Raw genomic sequence first — 16,548 nt, 5'->3', positions numbered from 1 at the left:
CAGGACCAGTTTGTATGGCGACAAGAACTGTCATCTCCAAAGACTAACTCGAGTCTACAAAAAACCCTCGCCCGAGGACTGGCGAGCATACAGGGTGGGGGAGTGTGGGAGAGAGGGTCCCCGCCGAGTGTCCGGGTCGGAACCAAGGGGACCGTCACCTGGGTTCCGGGGGAAACTGTTTCCGGGGGACAGAGTTCAGGGACGGACCGTGGAGATCGACAGGTGGACTGGGGGAGGAGCCAATATAAAAGGGGCAGGGAACGCGAGTCAGTGAGTCAGCAGAACGAGACAGAAGGAGCAGGAGACCGTGGGAGCGACTGAGAGCCAGAGCTACTTACCGGAGCCAGGAAGGAGGCCAGAGACAGGAGAGATACTCCCCCTGGACATCAGTGGGACGGCGCTGATACCACCGCTGATAGAACCGCTGCCCCGCATCGACCAGCAGCCGCTGCCGCCTTCCTCCAGGCCGCGGCTGTGGCCTGCCCGCGGCCATTCGCGGCCGTTGCCGCCTCGCTCCTGCCCGCGGCTGCGGCCTGCCCGCGGACACCAGCGGTCGCTGCGCCTCACTTCAGCCCAAGGCTGCGGCCTGTCTCCCGCCGCTGCCCCGCTTCTACCCATGGCCGCGGCTAGTTCTGTGCCATCGGCGGCCACCACTGTTCCACTCCAGTACGCGGCAAGGGCCGGGCCGTTGCTCGCCGCGGGTCCTCCGTTGCAGTCGCTGGTTGCGCAGGTGACCTGCCAGCCGCCACCCCACATCGCCGCTGCTTGCCCCTATCCGGAGGCTGCGGCCCATCCGTCCAAGGACTCCTCCAGGGCCTGTTGTGCCCCTGCTTCACCGGAGCGTTGGAACGCTCGAAGACTGCAACAGATCCTCAGCGGCTGGGCCCAGTGGCTGCTACGCTGAAGAACCATCGTCCAGGACGCCGAGGGACATCGACAATACCATATAATGCAATACCACGGAATTGCAGCATATGGAGAAAATGGTGCTCTTACAAGTAGTTAAAGATAGCAGGGACGGGGTCTTAGACCTGAACCTATAGGAACCCTGAGACCACATTGCAGGAGGCCAACGGGAGCTTACGCGCACTTGCACTTGTAATTTCGTCACTTAGAAGCTGCTGTCAGTGATTGACATCGACATTTACATGATTAAATAGTAGTGACTAGAAAAAGCTCCAGAGTATGCTGCATACCAGCGGACTTGGAATAGGATACACTATTAGGTCCAATTGTCATGAAGGGGTTGAACTTCCATGAATACATCTTAAGAGATCGCTCACTCAGGCGTATAACACGGCCGAGTGCTATGTGATGTTTTATTGGGTAGCACTCGGCCCAATGTTACACTATGGGGCAGTGCAGATGTCACGGGGTTACCGTGACAGTGTGGAGCCAGAAGACCGCAGTGTCTGATTACTATTACTCCCACAGTAAGAAAAAGCACTTCTTCATTTTAAAAGTGTTTATTCCTTCTAGCAGAACAGGGGTTAATCGGCCATGTTGGAAATCTCTGTGCTCACAGCTGAGCCAGTTAGCCACTCCTTTTCCCTTTATAATCTAGGCTCTGATACAAATCCTTGTCAGAGCTAGCTTTATTGCTGCATGGCTAATGGAGGGAGAGGGGTTCTTATGAGAAGGAGTTATAAGTGACTGTTGCTTGGTTTGTATGTGTGGTAATTCCTTATCCTTCTCCATTTTGGTTGATTCCCCTACCTTTACACCCCGGTGCATTCCTCTGTTATATGTGAGTGAATATTTTGTATACCTGGAATTTTCTGTTAACCTTTGATTGGGTTGCCTTATTTATCCGGTTGGTGCACTACAGTGCACAGTGGCGCCCCTCTTCCCTGAGTGGGAGAACAGAAGAGACGGAGTGCTAACCCGGAAGATAAGGCAAGGGTGGAGGCCCCGGCATCTTCACCTTTGGAAGTATCCCGGGGAGTAGGGCTTGCTAGGGTGCACTCTAGTGTTAGGGACAGAGAAGAAGCCCCTGGTCCCCGGTCACCCGACAGCTGTGTCGTGACAGCCGAGTCTCCATGAGAAAACAATTGCAGCATGCTGAATGGGATGAAACTGAATGGGAAGAGACACAGATTAGATATTAGAAAAAACTTTTTGACAGTTAGAGTGATCAATGAGTGGAACAGGCTGCCACGAGAAGTGGTGAGTTCTCCTTCAATGGAAGTCTTCAAACAGAGGCTGGACAGACATCTGACTGGGATGATTTAGCGAATCCTGCTTTGAGCAGGGGGTTGGACCAGATGGCCCAGGAGGTCCCTTCCAACTCTACGATTCTATGATTCTATGATTCTATGAGAGTGTATCCGATAATTCGATCATGTGCACCCATGCAAGTCTGCGGGTGCATGTGAAACATTGGACTACGCTTAGATGTCATTCGAGTAAAATCCGATGTACGTGGACACAGACAATGGAAAAGATGGAGAAATTAATTTTCCATCTCCTCCGAACATTTGCTGCGATTTTCTCAAGCAAGAGAATCAGATCACACTCAGATGACACTCGGCTCAAACTCTAAGGCCACGTTTACAAGTTCAATATTTAGTCAGTATTTTACATCAGTAAGTATATTATCAGTTTTTTATTCAATTACTACATAGAAATACTTAAAGTACCCCAATTCTTGAAATTCTTTTGGCCCGATTCATCAGAATTTGCTAGAATTTTGGAGAAAACTGCATGAAATGTTGCAAAATATTTGTGTCTTTTGCCATTTTTTCACCAGCTCTGCCAACTTTTTGAAAAGTAGACAAGGCGTGAGCAAAATGGTGCATGGCCAAGCTTGCCCCAAGAAGGTGGCATAAATTACGACAGAAATCTACACCAGTCTCTGCCTTTCTGGTAGTGGTGCAAGACAGTTGAAAGAAGCGCCAAATTCATTAAAGATGCACTAACATTTGGTTACAACCTTTGTATCATGTCTGGACTACTTTGACTACTCTGCTGAATGCTTTCATTGATCCCACCGGGGACTCTTAGTTTACTGTTCTGCCTCACGTCTCTGCCTAAAGTTATGTGCACGTGTTTTGACAGGGTTAGACTGGCCCACAAGAGAACCGGAGAATTCTCCGGTGGGCCCTGGCTTCTCCTTCAGGAGAGTTCCTAGTGCAAACCTTGCACTTTCTATGGGGCTCTTCAGTGGGGGAGAAAGGTAGGCTCTCACAATCAAATTCTCTGGTGGGCCCAATGTTCTTCAGTCTGACACTGTTTGAACACCTAAATAAAACTGAAAAGAACCCACTTCAGGAAATGCTCCTTCTTTGATGAGTTTTTGTTGAAGTTTTGCTCATCCTGAAGTGTTTTCCTGAAATGGTTTGAATAGTTTTTTCTGATGCACTTATTGTAGCCTTTGTAGAACGTTTTCCATCAGGACTTGCATCAAAAAGGTGACATGCACTTACTTTATATATATACGGTAACAGTTTTCAAAATATAAAAGCAAAAAAGATTGCTCAGAAGACTGAACACATAAAGTGCAATGTGGTTTTTACAATAAAAATGAATAAGAGTTTTTTGGCATTTTGAAGCTATTTTTCAGGGTTTTTTTTAACATGAGTCAGCCCAAAAAACTGCTCAAAAAACCTCTTTGTGTGCACCTAGCCTCATTCTCTAGACTTGACCCTGGCAATCCTATAGAAAAACTATATTGTATAATAAGTGTCAACTATTATATTCATTATCAAGAATCTTGAATGTCATGAATACATATGTAAAAAGTAATTATAAAACGAAAGGTGGAATAAAATGGAACCACCAGATGAATGCTGAATGCAATAAGTAGGGGTAAGACAAGAAGAGTTAATGAACCGATTTGAAAGGCTCTTACCTCTATGATACTTTGAAGCTCTTCGACATAGACACGCTCTGTTTCTATTAGTTCATTTATAATATGGCTGTAAAAAAAAAAGCATAAAGCTAGTTTAAAACTCACTTCACATTCTTATAGTGTTGACATTTACGGCATGGTGTGTATACTATTTGTCACAATCATACTTTATACGTGTGCCTAAAAACTGTCACATGCCTGCCTAATATCATGTAAAGAATCACTAAGAATACATCATCATTTCTCCAAACAATTCTTACATCCAGTATAAAAGGAAATGAGTAGTGGAAACTAGCGATGAGTGAACTTGCTCAGATAGTGTGTTATCCTAGCATGCTCATGTGCTAACTTAGTGTCTTTGGCGTGCTCGAAAAATATGTTTGAGTCGCCGCGGCTGCATGTCTTGCCACTGTTTGATAGCCACAACACATACAGGGATTGCTTGTTTGTTAGGCAATCCCTGCCTGTGTTGCGATGTCTAACAGCCACGGGGACTCTAACATACGGTAATTTTCGAGCACGCCGAAGACACTCGATTAGTACCTGAGCATGGATAACACCTTATCCGAGCACGCTCGCTCATCTCTAGTGGAAACCTCATATTGTTGATTCTGCCGCACTAGGGTGTGGCCCATCTTAATTGTCTGTGGCCAAATTGGATCTTTGGTAGAGATTGTACGTGCACGGAGAAAAGAATACACAAGACAAGGTGTATCGTGTCAGTATGATTCTTCTCTGTCTTTAATCCAAAAATGAACAGCTTTTATACAGAGTTTGTGTTATTACATCATGGGTACATTTCTAAGTTACTATTTACCGTTCCCATGCCGCTACATATCACTATGTACGTTTCTGAGTTACTGTTTACTGTTCTCATATGCTACATAATCACCGTGTACATAAATATTGTTCTTTAGCCCGATCCACCCTTGTCCACCCAGTATTGCGGTATTACATGAAGCCTAGGTGGGTCCTACACAGAAATAATTCAGCAGAAAATCAGAAGTATCTTAAAGCAACATGATCCTAATATTCAGCAAAGCGTCTATATAGTGGCACAGTTTTGATTCTTGTATATATTCATGTGCCATATATTCTCCCCTTAACAGTCCCTCCTTTGGAGATATGCAAAATCAAAATCCTAATCTCGTCGAACCTATCGATCTGTCCTCCCGGCCTACCTATCTCAACAATGCTGGAACCTAGCTAACTAATCTTCACCGTATATACGAGACGACCCATCTATAGTAGATGGACCCCCTCCTAACGGACTTTGCACAGGAGGAAGTCAGATCCTGGACTTTCCCTCGTTGGCTTGCTTCAAGCAGGCATATTCCGGAGGTGGTGCTTGCATGTTTTCATTGGGACATCTTTCATACAGGGGATCTTCGAAATCGGCATGCATGGTCATCACTGTGGTTTCCATAGTTTTCATCATCATTTTCTTAAGGCATGGAACTATGCAGCATAGAATTAAAGAAAATATGATCAAAGGACATAAAATAACTTTTGCAAACTTAATGGGTCAATAATTGCCTTTATGGCATCCCCAGTGTATTTTATAAACCGTTGTTGATTATTGTATAAATAGTTTATCCGCTTTGCATTCTTATTTACGGGGATGGTGGGTTTAAACACAACTATTGTCTCGTTCTCGACTTTGAATTTGTCAGGTGCTCCCTGTGTGCCCCCACTGGTATCTATGCTTCTTAGCCAAAATTTACCTTTTGTGTCACCATTTTCCCTCCCAAGTTTAGTACTTGAGCCTAGTACATATAACCCTTGCTCATTCTCTGAGGGGTTCTCAATGGTGAGGTACAGAACTATGCATCCCTCCTTGGGGCAGTGAGCGGCAGTGACAGGGAGTATTGAATCTGGAAGGCCACTCTGACTCTTAAAATGGGCTTTGGACAGGGTCATGCGACTTAATAGGCTTATTCCCCATTTGTCCCTTCGCTGTAGGGCCTGGGCTGGTTGATGTCTCCAGTCACTTTCACCAGTGTGCCACCCAACAAGAGACTAATCCTCCCAGTTTGAACCTTCCCCTATTTCAGCAGTAGTGACACAGATGAATTGTGTATTTAACCCGATATGAAACTGTGCCATGGGGCCTGGACATTCTTATTGTGAGACAGTAGTCAAATTGATATGTTACTCTTGGGGTGGAGACATTATACCAGAATGTCAGTATACCCTTCTCATGAGTGACTACCCCTTGGTGACTGACTACCCCTTGAGCTAGGAAAAGGATAAGTGCCAGATGGATGAAGAGTGGCAGCCGCTACTGGACTCTGGATCCGGCATCTCCTTGCAGTGGGAAGCGAGGACCCTTGGACTGCTGCGATAGTTGACAGGACTTGGAACAGGCTGTCATCTCTAGGTTCAAGGGTACATCTGTTGAACCTCTTGGTGATGAGGACTCAGTCACCGGGCAGGATCTGGTGGGCTCCTATGTCCTCAGGATCTGGGATGGATGAAAGGACTCGAAAATGCATTTTAGTCACATGTTTTTAAACTTAGTCTACATATAGGCAATTATAAAGAACAAAATATAATCCTAAACTGTGAATATTTACAAGTAGGATCTTATAGGGCTGAGTTTTGTTTGAGGCCTTAAATTTTCCTTGCTCATCCTTAGGCGTATTTCATCCTGTATAACTTCATCTTAGGTCCATTTCTTCTTTTCTTCCTTGGATACTTGTTTCTGGAGTGTCAGAACATCTTTTTCCATAGTTATTCCTTTTCCTCTGTTTCCGTGTCAACCGGTATTACTGCTGCTTCTTTTGCTGTTACTTCAGCTAGTCTGTTGCCCACTGCTTCAGTTGAAGTGTCTCCAGTGTGTGTGCTTTTACTTTTACCACCACAACTCTTCCTGGCATCAACAAGGACTCCATTAATTCTTGTATGGCTTTGTGGTGTCTGACCGGCGTTCCGTTAGCCGTGATGAAGTCTCTTTCCCTCCAGATTGATCTTGATAGCTTCATGTTGAGTGGACCTCTCGTATTCTTCTGTCAAGGCCTGCAGTCCTTTTGGATATAGGCAGTGGTTTTGCTGGCAGCAAGTTACTTCTGTGGCTACTGCTATACCAGTGTGCGAACGGCCTTCTTGGTCTGCATACCTTGGTCTATCCACAAAGAGCATCAGGTCAGGATCTTCCAGGTGTTCTCTTGCCTCATGACAGCAAGACAATCGCGTTCAGCCATTTCAGAGTCGACTACCTCTTCCACTAATGTGTCAAAGATGTGGTTTTCATCCTCCATCTTCCTCCCCCCTTTGGCAAAGGTAGAAGAGTAGCTGGATTATGGACAGCACATCTGGAGATGGTGACGTTGTCCGGGAGCAGAGTAGGGCATTGCAGACAGGTGCTTTGGGCCAGGATCTTCAACTAGTGACCCATAAAAATATCAGAAGCTTTGTCCAGCACAGGTGGGTTGCAAACACGGTTCTCATGCAGGTTTGGACTTCACGAGTCACTTGGTCAAGTCTTGGAGAGTAGAAGCCAGGAGGGCATTGTCTTCCTCCGTGAAGCTGTGTTAGGACTCCATTTACATGGTCAGGCTTCTTCATGACAAACAGACAAAACAGTTCGGTATAGCCTGGCAGTCCTAGAGCTGTGAAAATGTGATTGCAATTTAGCATATAAAACGCATTGATGCCTTCTTTGGTTAACCTTAAAATAGTTATAAAAAAGGTTGCATGTGTAGAAGAGCAGTATTGTCTTGGCTGTCTTCAGTCAGGGTCAGAGGTCATCCATATGTATTGTAAAACGAAGTGGCTGTGGGATGTATCCTCTTCCAGGGCTCCAGGACCGTGGTCATGGCTCAGGTGAACATAGAGAGGCTATACTGTGCCCCTTGAGGCATCATAGTCCAAATATATTGCTGGCCCTCGTGTGAAAACAAACAGGTACTGGCTTGCAGCATGTAGAAATAAACTGAAGAAAGCATTGGCCAGGTCAATCACCGTAAACCATAGAAAAATAAATAGAATTGATAAAAAAAAAACATAGTGTGTGGGTTTGGTACCATAGATGTGTTCAGTACTATAACTTCATTGACAGCACATAAGTCATGTATTATCCATAACTTCATAGAAATAATTGCAAATTATGAAATGGAGGGTGAATATTGCAATTTCCTTGGCAGCTGGGCTACTGGCTTCTGCCCCACCTTTACAAACTGGATTTTCAGCCTGCCAATATTGAGTCTGGGATCAGTGCCATTAGGTCAACGCCCACATGATCTACAGATGTGTCCTGTAAAAAAGAAAAGACTACATACTCCTTCAGCAAGTAGATCAATGTCTCTGATCACTCTTCTGATTGCATCGGGACCCACCAGGAATTTGAGAGGAGTATCCTCAACCTCTGTCTGGGTGAGAGATATTGTTTCTCTATTGTATTTTTGTGGGGGGGTCTGCAAGAGTATACATACTTTCATGGGTTGTGGAATGGGTGTCAAGCTTCTTCCAACTTGGAACTAATTTGCATTTCAAATCTGAGATCCAGAAACTTTTTGTTACATCGGTGGATGAAACTATCCACAGGTTCTCCTTTTCCCTGCATGACATCCTGGAGAATGGGGGGTCTGGCAAGCTGCTTACTAGGGTATCTGTCTTATAGATATTGACTGACTGCTCATTTTATCATCTGAATTCTGAGTATATCTGAAAAACATATGTATGTGTGCGTCTTGAAACAAATTCTCACGGGGTTATGAACAGTGGGATATGTGACTGTAAAAGCTGTATGTACTCCTTATGTCCGAGTAAAGGGGTCTTGAGTGAACATAGTGACGTATAGCTATCTTGAACACAGTAATATAGGGAATTAACCAACAACTAACACCAGAGTATTTCACAAATCTTGTGTATCCAGAAACTGCGTAGTATAAAAATACCTTATAAATTGTTAACATTTCTGTTTCCTCAAAACTTTCGCTCTAAAACATTGCAAAGAAAACATCTCACAGAGAAATGTAGTGACATTAGTAAAACAATAACCAAAAAGTAACAATAGACCTCGGATCTCACAGAGATATCTGTACAAATCAAGCAATTACCATTCAAGTAATTCTCGTTCTACCTGAAACAACTAACCTTATAATTATAATATACAGAACAAAACCAGTTTATCCAATTCTCTAATTTCACAACACATATATATGTATACACACATAGAATGCATTCAAAAATTTTAACCACATGCTAGTACGCCTCCTGCCGGCAAATCATACACACTACAAAAGACAAAAGACAATGAATTTAAAACTGGTACTGACATCAAATACTGCGAATCCTTGACACCAAAACAATTCGCAATTTACCTATCCATATGCCAGCCTGATTTGTAGAGATGAAAAATCTACACCTGGGCAAACCATACTTTTCAGGGAGAGAGCAATCACTCAGTCACATCAACACGGTAATTGAAATTACCCTTCCACCCATATAACTTATGAACCTATGCTGCAGCTAAAACACCATCATCTTAGCCAGATGATGTCCGGTGGGAAACCCGCAAGAAGTCATCAACCACTTAGAGGTTGAAAAATCACTCAGAGTAATCAAGCCCCTACTCCCACTTGCCCACTGGGAGAGACACAGTTCAGACTTCTGCGATACTCGGTCAAGCCGAGAGCAGGACCGGAACCAGAGTGACAGTGAATTTGCTCAGTACGTCTCCCTATCTATATTTTTCCTTTTTCAGGCTGGCTGAGGTAACAATCACGTATGCAAACAACCAAAACAGCAAAGCAGGGAGGCAAAGCAGATAAGGCAGACAATTAAAGAAATCGTGACCAGGGTGGGTTTTTGGTGCTAGGACTTGTAGTAAATAGTGGTAATCACCTCTAGATAGGTGGTTGATATTTCAGCAGAGGGGGAAGAATAGTAATCACCGCTTTCCTTAAAAATATATATATATGCCGTGTCATTCACGTCACTGGGCCCAGTTTATACCGTGGGTGTATGGCCGGACGTGAGCACCTATATGTGTATATATATAATATATATATAACTTCTTAGACCGTCTAAGGTCGGAACCAGGGTGATAACCCAGTGGAAACATCCCCTTTGTACTCTGCTCTGTTTGTTTCTAGTAGCCCTAGTGCAGTTTGAAATAGTTTTTAACAGATACTTGACAGATTCTAGATACACCCTCTGAATTGGTTAGACCGGACAATACACACAGACAATTAAGGAATTATATACCTGACCGGGTCCGTAGGCTCAGGACTTTCAAACGTGGTCAGTTTAAGGGTTCAGAGAAGACAGCCAACTATCTCCTCCCAGCCGGACGTGAATACAGAAGGGTAGGTAAGATGATATATTTTCTCACCAGGTCTCGAGCTGCAGCCTCGTCCTGCTGGAAAGACGTCCGTCCTGGGGGAGATTTTGTTGCGGCTGTGATCGTCTGGTATCGTCCTGAGCCCCACTGTTTGAGCGCCAACTGTTGATTCTGCCGCAATAGGGTGTGGCCCGTCTTAATTGTCTGTGGCCAAATTGGATCTTTGGTAGAGATTGTACGTGCACGGAGAAAAGAATACACAAGACAAGGTGTATCGTGTCAGTATGATTCTTCTCTGTCTTTAACCCCTTCACCCCCAAGGGTGGTTTGCACGTTCATGACCGGGCCAATTTTTACAATTCTGACTACTGTACCTTTATGAGGTCATAACTCTGGAACGCTTCCATGGATCCCGGTGATTCTGACATTGTTTTCTCGTGACATATTGTACTTCATGTTAGTGGTAAAATTTCATTCAAATAACTTGCGTTTATTTGTGAGAAAAACGGAAATTTGGCGAAAATTTTGAAAATTTCGCAATTTTCCAACTTTGAATTTTTATGCCCTTAAATCACAGAGATATGGCACACAAAAAACTTGATAACTAACATTTCCCACATGTTTACTTTACATCAGCACAATTTTGGAACCAAAATTTTTTTTTGTTAGGAAGTTATAAGGGTTAAAAGTTGACCAGCGATTTCTCATTTTTACAACACCATTTTATTTTTAGGACCACATCACATTTGAAGCCACTTTGAGGGGTCTATATGATAGAAAATACCCAAAAGTGACACCATTCTAAAAACTGCACCCCTTAAAGTGCTCAAAACCACATTCAAGAAGTTTATTAACCCTTTAGGTGCGTCACAGGAATTTTTTTGAATATTTTAAAAAAATGAACATCTAACTTTTTTCATAAAAAAAATACTTCAGGTTCAATTTTTTTTATTTTACCAAGGGTAACAGGAGAAATTGGACTGCAAAAGTTATTGTGCAATTTGTCCTGAGTACGCAGATACCTGATATGTGGGGGGGAACCACTGTTTCGGTGCATGGCAGAGCTCAGAATGGAAGGAGCGCCGTTTGACTTTTTCAATGCAAAATTGGCTGGAATTCAGATTGGACGCCATGTCACGTTTGGAGAGTCCCTGATGTACCTAAACAGTGGAAACCCCCTACAAGTGACCCCATTTTGGAAACTAGACCCCCCAAGGAACTTATCTAGATATGTGGTGAGAACTTTGAACCCACAAGGGCTTTACAGAAGTTTATAACGTACAGCGGTACAATTAAAAAATCATATTTTTTCCACAAAAATGATCTTTTCACCCCAATTTTTATTTTCCCAAGGGTAACAGGACCCTAAAAGTTATTGTGCAATTTGTCCTGAGTACGCTGATACCCCACATGTGGGGGTAAACCACTGTTTGGGCGCATGGCAGAGCTCGGAAAGGAAGCAGCGCCATTTGACGTTTTTGGCTGGAATTGAGATCGGACACCATGTCGCGTTTGGAAAACCCCTGATGTACCAAAACAGTGGAAACCCCCCACATATGACACCATTTTGGAAACTAGACCCCCTAAGGAACTTATCTAGATGTGTGGTGAGAACTTTGAACCCCCATGGGCTTCACAGAAGTTTATAACATAAAGCCATACAATTAAAAAATCATATTTTTTCCACAAAAATGATCTTTTCACCCTCAATTCTTATGTTTCCAAGGGTAACAGGACCGTAAAAGTTATTGTGCAATTTGTCCTGAGTACGCTGATACCCCACATGTGGGGGTAAACCACTATTTGGGCGCATGGCAGAGCTCGGAAGGGAAGCAGCGCCATTTGACGTTTTTGGCTGGAATTGAGATCGGACACCATGTCGCGTTTGGAAAACTCCTGATGTACCAAAACAGTGGAAACCCCCCACAAATGACACCATTTTGGAAACTAGACCCCCTAAGGAACTTATCTAGATGTGTGGTGAGCACTTTGACCCCCCCAGTGCTTCACAGAAGTTTATAATGCGCGGGCGTGAAAATAAAAAATTCGTATTTTTTCCACAAACATGATCTTTTAGTCACCATTTTTTTATTTTCCCAAGGGTACCAGGAGAAATTGAACCCCAAAAGTTGTTGTCCAATTTGTCCTGAGTATGCTGATACCCCATATGTGGGAGAAAACTACTGTATGGGCACACGTCGGGGATCGGAAGGGAAGTAGTGACGTTTTGGAATGTAGACTTTGATGCAATGGTCTGCGGGTGTCATGTTGCCTTTGGAGAGCCCCTAATGTACCTAAACAGTAGAAACCCCCCACAAATGACACCATTTTGTAAACTAGACCCCCCCAAGGAACTTATCTAGATGTGTGGTGAGCACTTTGAACCCCCCAGTGCTTCACAGAAGTTTATAACGCCCGGGCGTGAAAATAAAAAATTCGTATTTTTTCCACAAACATGATCTTTTAGTCACCATTTTTTTATTTTCCCAAGGGTACCAGGAGAAATTGGACCCCAAAAGTTGTTGTCCAATTTGTCCTGAGTATGCTGATGCCCCATATGTGGGAGAAAACTACTGTATGGGCACACGTCGGGGCTCGGAAGGGAAGTAGTGACGTTTTGGAATGCAGACTTTGATGGAATGGTCTGCGGGTGTCATGTTGCCTTTGGAGAGCCCCTAATGTACCTAAACAGTGGAAACCCCCCACAAATGACACCATTTTGTAAACTAGACCCCCCAAGGAACTTATCTACATGTGTGGTGAGCACTTTGAACCCCCCAGTGCTTCACAGAAGTTTATAACGCCCGGGCGTGAAAATAAAAAATTCGTATTTTTTCCACAAACATGATCTTTTAGTCACCATTTTTTTATTTTCCCAAGGGTACCAGGAGAAATTGGACCCCAAAAGTTGTTGTCCAATTTGTCCTGAGTATGCTGATACCCCATATGTGGGAGAAAACTACTGTATGGGCACACGTCGGGGATCGGAAGGGAAGTAGTGACGTTTTGGAATGCAGACTTTGATGGAATGGTCTACGGGTGTCATGTTGCCTTTGGAGAGCCCCTAATGTACCTAAACAGTGGAAACCCCCCACAAATGACCCCATTTTGAAAACTAGACCCACTAAGGAACTTATCTAGATGTGAGGTGAGCACTTTGAACCCCCAAGGGCTTCACAGAAGTTTATAAGTCTCCAGGTCCAGATGAATTACACCCCAGAGTACTGAAGGAGATAGCAGAAGAAATTTTTGAACCCCTCTCCATAATCTTTGAAAATTCTTGGAGAACAGGAGAAGTGCCAGAAGACTGGAGAAGAGCAAATGTTGTTCCTATCTTCAAAAAGGGGAAGAAGGCGGACCCAGGCAACTATAGGCCGGTGAGTCTGACTTCTATACCAGGAAAGATCTTTGAACAAATTATTAAACAACATGTATGTCAATACCTGGATAAGAATGAAGTGATTAAACAGAGTCAGCATGGGTTTGTAACTAATAAGTCATGTCAGACTAATTTAATTTCCTTCTATGATGGTATTACTGATTGGGTGGATCAAGGAAATGCTGTAGATATAGTATATCTTGACTTCAGCAAAGCATTTGACAAAGTCTCTTATACAATCCTTATTGAAAAAATGACTAAGTATGGAATGGACAAGGCAACTGTTAGGTGGATTCATAACTGGCTTAGTGATCGGACCCAAAGAGTGGTCGTAAATGGCTGCACATCCAGTTGGAAGAATGTCTCAAGTGGGGTACCACAGGGCTCTGTCCTGGGCCCTGTATTGTTCAACATCTTTATCAACGATTTAGATGAAGGAATTGAGGGTAAACTGATTAAATTTGCTGATGACACAAAGCTAGGAGGGATAGCTAATACTAGAGAAGAGAGAGAGAGGATTCAAAAAGATTTAAATAAACTGGAGAAGTGGGCAGCAACTAACAGAATGGTTTTTAACAGGGAGAAATGCAAAGTACTACATCTGGGCAATAAAAATGAAAAAAGCATATATAGAATGGGAGGAATAGGGCTAAGTGACAGCACATGTGAAAAAGACTTGGGTATACTAATAGATCACAGACTGAATATGAGTCAACAGTGTGATGCAGCAGCAAAAAAGGCAAATGCAATTCTAGGATGTATTAACAGAAGCATACAGTCTGATCACGTGAAGTAATTATTTCCCTCTACTCCTCTTTGGTCAGACCTCATCTGGAATATTGTGTCCAATTTTGGGCACCACATTTTAAAAAAGACATCAACAAACTGGAGCAAGTTCGGAAAAGAGCGACCAGAATGGTGACCGGTCTGCAAACCCTGTCTTATGAGGAAAGGTTGCAGGATTTGGGAATGTTTAGTTTGCAAAAGAGAAGACTGAGAGGAGACTAGCTGTCTACAAATATCTAAAGGGCTGTCACATTGTAGAAGGATCAACTTTATTCTCATTTGCACAAGGAAAGACTAGAAGCAATGGGATGAAGCTGAATGGGAGGAGACACAGATTAGATATTAGAAAAAACTTTTTGACAGTTAGAGTGATCAATGAGTGGAACAGGCTGCCACGAGAAGTGGTGATGGAAGTCTTCAAACAGAGGCTGGACAGACATCTAACTGGGATGATTTAGCGAATCCTGCTTTGAGCAGGGGGTTGGACCAGATGGCCCAGGAGGTCCCTTCCAACTCTACGATTCTATGATTCTATGATTCTATGATTCTATAATGCCAGGGCATGAAAATAAAAAAATCGTATTTTTTCCACAAACATGATCAATTAGTCCCCAATTTTTTCATTTTCCCAAGGGTAACAGGAGAAATTGGACCCCCAAAAGTTGTTGTCCAATTTGGCCTGAGTATGCTGACACCCTATATGTGGGAGAAAACTACTGTATGGACACACGTCGGGGCTCGGAAGGGAAGCAGTGACGTTTTGGAATGCAGACTTTGATGGAATGGTCTGCGGGTGTCATGTGAGTTTGGAGAGCCCCTGATGTACCTAAACTATTGAAACTCCGCACAAGTGACCCCATTTTGGACACTAGACCCCCCACGGAACTTATCTAGATGTTTGGTGAGCACTTTGAACCCCCAAGTGCTTCACAGAAGTTTATAACACTCGGACGTGAAAATAAAAAAATCATTTTTTTCCACAAAAATTATATTTTTGCCCCCAATTTTTTATTTTCCTAAGGGTAACAGGAGAAATTGGACCTCAAAAATTGTTTTGCAATTTGTCCTGAGTAGGCTGATACCCTACATGTGGGGGTAAAACACTGTTTGGGCGCATGGCAGAGCTTGGAAGGGAAGGAGCACCATTTGACTTTTTCAACTCAGAATTGGCTGGAATTGAGATCAGACGCCATGTTGCATTTGGAGAGCCCCTGATGTGCCCAAACAGTGGAAACCCCCCAATTATAACTCCAACCCTAACCCCAACACACCCCTAACCCTAATCTGAGCCCTAACCCTAGCATTAGCCCTAGCCCTAACCCTAGCCCTAACTCTAACCCTAGCCCTAACCCTAGCCCTAACCCTAGCCCTAACCCTAGCCCTAACCCTAATGGGAAAATGGAGATAAATACTTTTTTTTTAATTTTATTATTTTTCCCTAACTAAGGGGGTGATATCGGGGGGTTTGATTTACTATTTATGGCGGTTTTTATGTTTGGCAGCTGTCATACGCTAAAAGACGCTTTTTATTGTAAAAATAGTTTTTGCATCACCACATATTGAGAGCTATAATTTTTCCGTATTTTGACCCACCGAGTCATGTGAGGTCTTATTTTTTGACGTTTTTATTGGTACCATTTTCGGGCACGTGACATTTTTTGATCGCTTTTTATTCCTATTTTTGGGACGCAGAATGAACAAAAACCAGCGTTTCATGAATTTCTTTTGGGGGGGTGCGTTTACACCGTTCCGCGTGCGGTAAAATTGATAAAGCGGTTTTATTCTTCGGGTCAGTACGGTTACAGCGATACCTCATTTAGGTCGTTTTTTTATGTTTTTGTCGGTTTTATGCAATGAAAACTATTTTATATAAAAAATAATTATTTTTGCATCGCTTTATTCTGCGAGCTATAACTTTTTTATTTTTTCACTGATGATGCTGTGTGGCAGCTTGTTTTTTGCGGGACAAGATGACGTTTTCAGCGGTACCATGGATATTTATATGCGTCTTTTTGATCGCGCGTTATTACACTTTTTGTTTGGCGGTATGATAATAAATCATTATTTTTTGCTTCGTTTTTTTTTTTTTAAGGGGTTCGCTAAAGGGGTTAACTAATGGGACAGTTTTATAGGGCGGGTCATTACGGACGTGGCGATACCTAATATGTGTACTTTTATTGGGTTTTTTTTTAATTATTTCCAAAAAATGGATTTATTGGGGGAATATTTTTTTTTTTTTTCTAATTT

General features: G+C 43.2%; 2 protein-coding genes across 5 annotated transcripts in view; one reads left to right on the top strand and one right to left on the bottom strand.

Moving 5' to 3' along the window:
* The window catches only part of MCF2L2 (MCF.2 cell line derived transforming sequence-like 2), a 474,009-nt gene that overhangs the window by 175,437 nt on the left and 282,024 nt on the right, over positions 1-16,548 (bottom strand). For all 4 annotated transcript variants that reach the window (XM_073578748.1, XM_073578751.1, XM_073578750.1 and 1 more), the window contains exon 16: positions 3,851-3,917. In XM_073578748.1, coding sequence (XP_073434849.1) covers positions 3,851-3,917 — 67 coding nt within the window. The remainder of the gene's footprint in view (positions 1-3,850; positions 3,918-16,548) is intronic.
* B3GNT5 (UDP-GlcNAc:betaGal beta-1,3-N-acetylglucosaminyltransferase 5) overlaps positions 8,103-16,548 on the top strand; it is a 58,114-nt gene continuing 49,668 nt past the window's right edge. Inside the window, exon 1 of the mRNA XM_073578754.1 lies at positions 8,103-8,224. The gene's annotated coding sequence lies outside the window, so the exon portion shown is untranslated. The remainder of the gene's footprint in view (positions 8,225-16,548) is intronic.

The sequence above is a fragment of the Dendrobates tinctorius genome, unplaced genomic scaffold (genome assembly GCF_039654945.1).
Source record: "Dendrobates tinctorius isolate UK_male_01 unplaced genomic scaffold, ASM3965494v1 ptg000060l, whole genome shotgun sequence".
NCBI lineage: Eukaryota > Metazoa > Chordata > Amphibia > Anura > Dendrobatidae > Dendrobates > Dendrobates tinctorius.
Note: the sequence above shows the minus strand (reverse complement) of the source record. Positions and strands in the feature narration are given on the sequence as shown.